This window comes from Triticum aestivum, chromosome 3B (assembly GCF_018294505.1).
Source record: "Triticum aestivum cultivar Chinese Spring chromosome 3B, IWGSC CS RefSeq v2.1, whole genome shotgun sequence".
Taxonomy (NCBI): domain Eukaryota; kingdom Viridiplantae; phylum Streptophyta; class Magnoliopsida; order Poales; family Poaceae; genus Triticum; species Triticum aestivum.
The window spans coordinates 469,895,146-469,898,198 of NC_057801.1; the positions used below are offsets into that span (position 1 = coordinate 469,895,146).

The 3,053-nt window shown below is 49.1% G+C and overlaps 1 protein-coding gene across 1 annotated transcript; it reads left to right on the plus strand.

The window, feature by feature from the left end:
• The first annotated feature begins 1,646 nt into the window (after positions 1–1,646).
• On the plus strand, positions 1,647–2,545 carry LOC123065542 (MAPK kinase substrate protein At1g80180-like). The gene has a single exon (XM_044488801.1). It carries the CDS (start codon positions 1,924–1,926, stop codon positions 2,218–2,220), a length of 297 nt encoding a protein of 98 aa, XP_044344736.1. The 5' UTR covers positions 1,647–1,923; the 3' UTR covers positions 2,221–2,545.
• The last annotated feature ends 508 nt before the right edge of the window (positions 2,546–3,053 follow it).

The window sequence follows — 3,053 nt, forward strand, 5'->3', positions numbered from 1 at the left end:
CATTGGACACTATGTCAATAGATTAGTCCCAAAAAATAATATAAAGTTGCTATAAAATGATCGTAAAACATCCAAGATTAAAAATATAACAGCATGGACCAATAAAAAATTATAGATACGTTGGAGACGTATCAGAGGGGGTCCGCGGGGTTGACGCCAAATGCCCATCGGTACACTTGATATAGTGGCAGAGGGGGCAGATATGGGTGTCCCCTCATATTTTTTACTGGTCGGGTTGTGCCGATATGCAATGCCTGCTCGGGCCATAAAAAGGGCAAAACCAGCGTAATGGTCGGAATTTTCCGACCAGCGTGCTTTTAGTGGATCTACTAGAGATGCTCTTGGGTTGTATCTTATGCAAGGAGCACTCAGTAGGATTTTCCCTAGTTAGGTTTATCGGTTTTGAGTCAAGCGACCAAACCAAATGATAAAAAGATACATTTTTCCGGGGAGATAAAAGATACTTCTTTTTTCAGGGAGATAAAAAGAAAATACTTGCTTCACTCATAATTTGTTTTCTTTTTGAATGAAGGGGTTACTCCCCGACCATTGACTATCACAATAATGTTTTGTATTATAATCAATAGGCTTGTTAAACTCAATCGACTGAGATTTAACCAAGTCTCGGTCGACCTTGCATCATTTTGCTCCATTAGTTTGCAACATTTCTTCCTACCGCTTGCAGCAAACATCTTGCTGGTTGTAGCATGTTGTCCCTTATCAGTTGTAGCACATTATCTGACCGGTCGCAATGTCCTCCATAGACGGTTGTAGCATATGTCGTCGTTGCTTGCAGTACTGTAGCAACAATTTTCATAGCCGTTTGAAGCATCTAGCTGTGCCGGTCGTAGCACCACAACTGCACTGACGTCACTCGACTGAGATTAAGTCTCGGTCGACTGAGTTCTGGAGACACCCTATGGTCATTGATATAGGCATAGAGCTACGCAGCATGAAACCGACTAACCTGGACCAAGTCCAAAATCTCATTACTAACAGAAGTATGATATCCATTGGGCAATATTTTTTACCAAACAATTTGTTGAGAGTATTTCGGCCAATTGTTTGTGGAAGGTCAAACGTCTCTCCGTACGTCTATTTCAAAGTACTCGACGGATGATGGAATCGATCCTCGCATTCCTATTTCTTTTTTGTCCTTAGACATATCATCATTCTGCATAATGATTGATTAGTTTAAACTTCTATGAGTACACCGCCACATGCACATACAAAAAAATGTACCACGCTGACTGGCCGAGAAGCAATGTCGTTCATGCACGGTCTGAACAGATCCGAAGACGCGATGCCGATCCCGGAGCCGAGTCCGGTGGAGTCGTCGTCGGGGAACGGTCCAACGTAGCAAGCGCATGCCTTGAACGCGTCTCCACTCCGCCTCGCCACACCTCACCCTATACACGTACGTACACACCGGGCGTGAAGTCCGAATATTCCAATGGCCGGACGCCCGCATTTCCTCCGTCACCGAACGCTACTTACCTCACATCCATTGCTTAGTTTGCTCTTTTATCTTTAGCAATTTGTAATTGCCGGTCAAATGTTGATAACCTTGCATTCCTTTCCCGCTGGGCTAGAATAAACACTGTCTCTACGTCTGCACCCCAACAACTCCCTCGGATGGAGACGACCTTTACCAGCATCGGTTGCTGCTCCTTTGTCCTCCTGCGATTCCGATGCCAAACCCACACACGCAACGCAAGCACATATGCATTGACTGCTCCCCAACCGCAGCTCCAGCTCCTCTCAATAGCTGCTCCGGCCGCGCGGACCGGCAGGTAGAAAGGTCACAACTCACAAGCCGATCCCAGAGAAAGGAGGAGGGTGTTGGCTTAGCTAGCTGGAGATCCACCACAGAGCGAGCATCGATCAAGTAAGAGAAAGGAGGAGGGTGTTAACCAGGCGGGCATGGCGGGGCTGCAGCGGTCGAGCGAGACGTTCCGGCGGTCGGGGTCGTCGGGGATGGTGTGGGAGGACAAGCAGCAGCTGTCGGCGTCGGGCAAGGAGGCGGCGGCCCCCGCGCGGATGCAGCGGAGCGGCTCCAGCGGGGGTCACGGCGGGTACAGGGCGGGGCACGTCCAGCCGGCGCTCGACCCACCCTCCCCGCGCGTCGCCGCCTGCGGCTTCTGCAGCCTCTTCGGCAAGCAGGCGCCCCAGCCGCAGCACCGCGCGGGCGGCGGCAGCGCCAAGGGGAAGCGCCGGTGAGCCAGGGACCAGCTTGCCGCTTGCGTTACTTGTGCGCGCAGCTATGTACATGTATGCCAGACAGACTTGTGCCTCTGATCTGTTGGACACGGCACCTTCTTGCCCTAGACTTAGTACAAATGATGTGGGGCGGCGTTGGTGTTGATGTCAACGCGTATGAGTAAAACTCGTTACCTCTCCTTCAAGGACGTGCTGCTCATGCATACCCATGTAGTCGCATTTAAAGATGACATGTCATCTTGTTTTTGTAATATTCCCCCATCATAATAAAAGTGTGCCTTCATGCATATGCGGCTTTTCCCGCATGATTTTTCCACATAATAAATATGTGTCTCTCGTCTCTCGATTATTCTAGTTTTGTGTGCCGTTGCAATACAGTTTAAACCGACATGAATTCAATCTACAGGGTCGCTGAGAAATCAGGTTGATGCATTAAGACAACTCCAACACATCGACCTAAACGGACGTGGGTTTTGTATGCTTCTTGTCTGTTTGAGTCGGCCAGGCTGATGCTGAAGTTCAGTTTTGTCCGCCGGTCCATAGTTGCGTCCAACGCGGACTGAAGCATTTCACAGTTTGGGCGACTTTGGAATTAAAAAAATAAACAGCCGGTGAAAGTCCAGTCTTACATTACTTTAAACTAAAAACAATGAAATAAAACGTTAAATAAAAATAGCCAGCTGATTTAGGCAACAACATCGTCGTCCTCCTTGGTCAGATTGATGTAGACCGGCGTCTTCATGCACAGGAACACCTGCAGGAAGGTTGCAAGCGTCACCGCCTGCAGCGCCACCATGCCAATTCGGCAGGTTCATGTTGGGCCACGACACCGG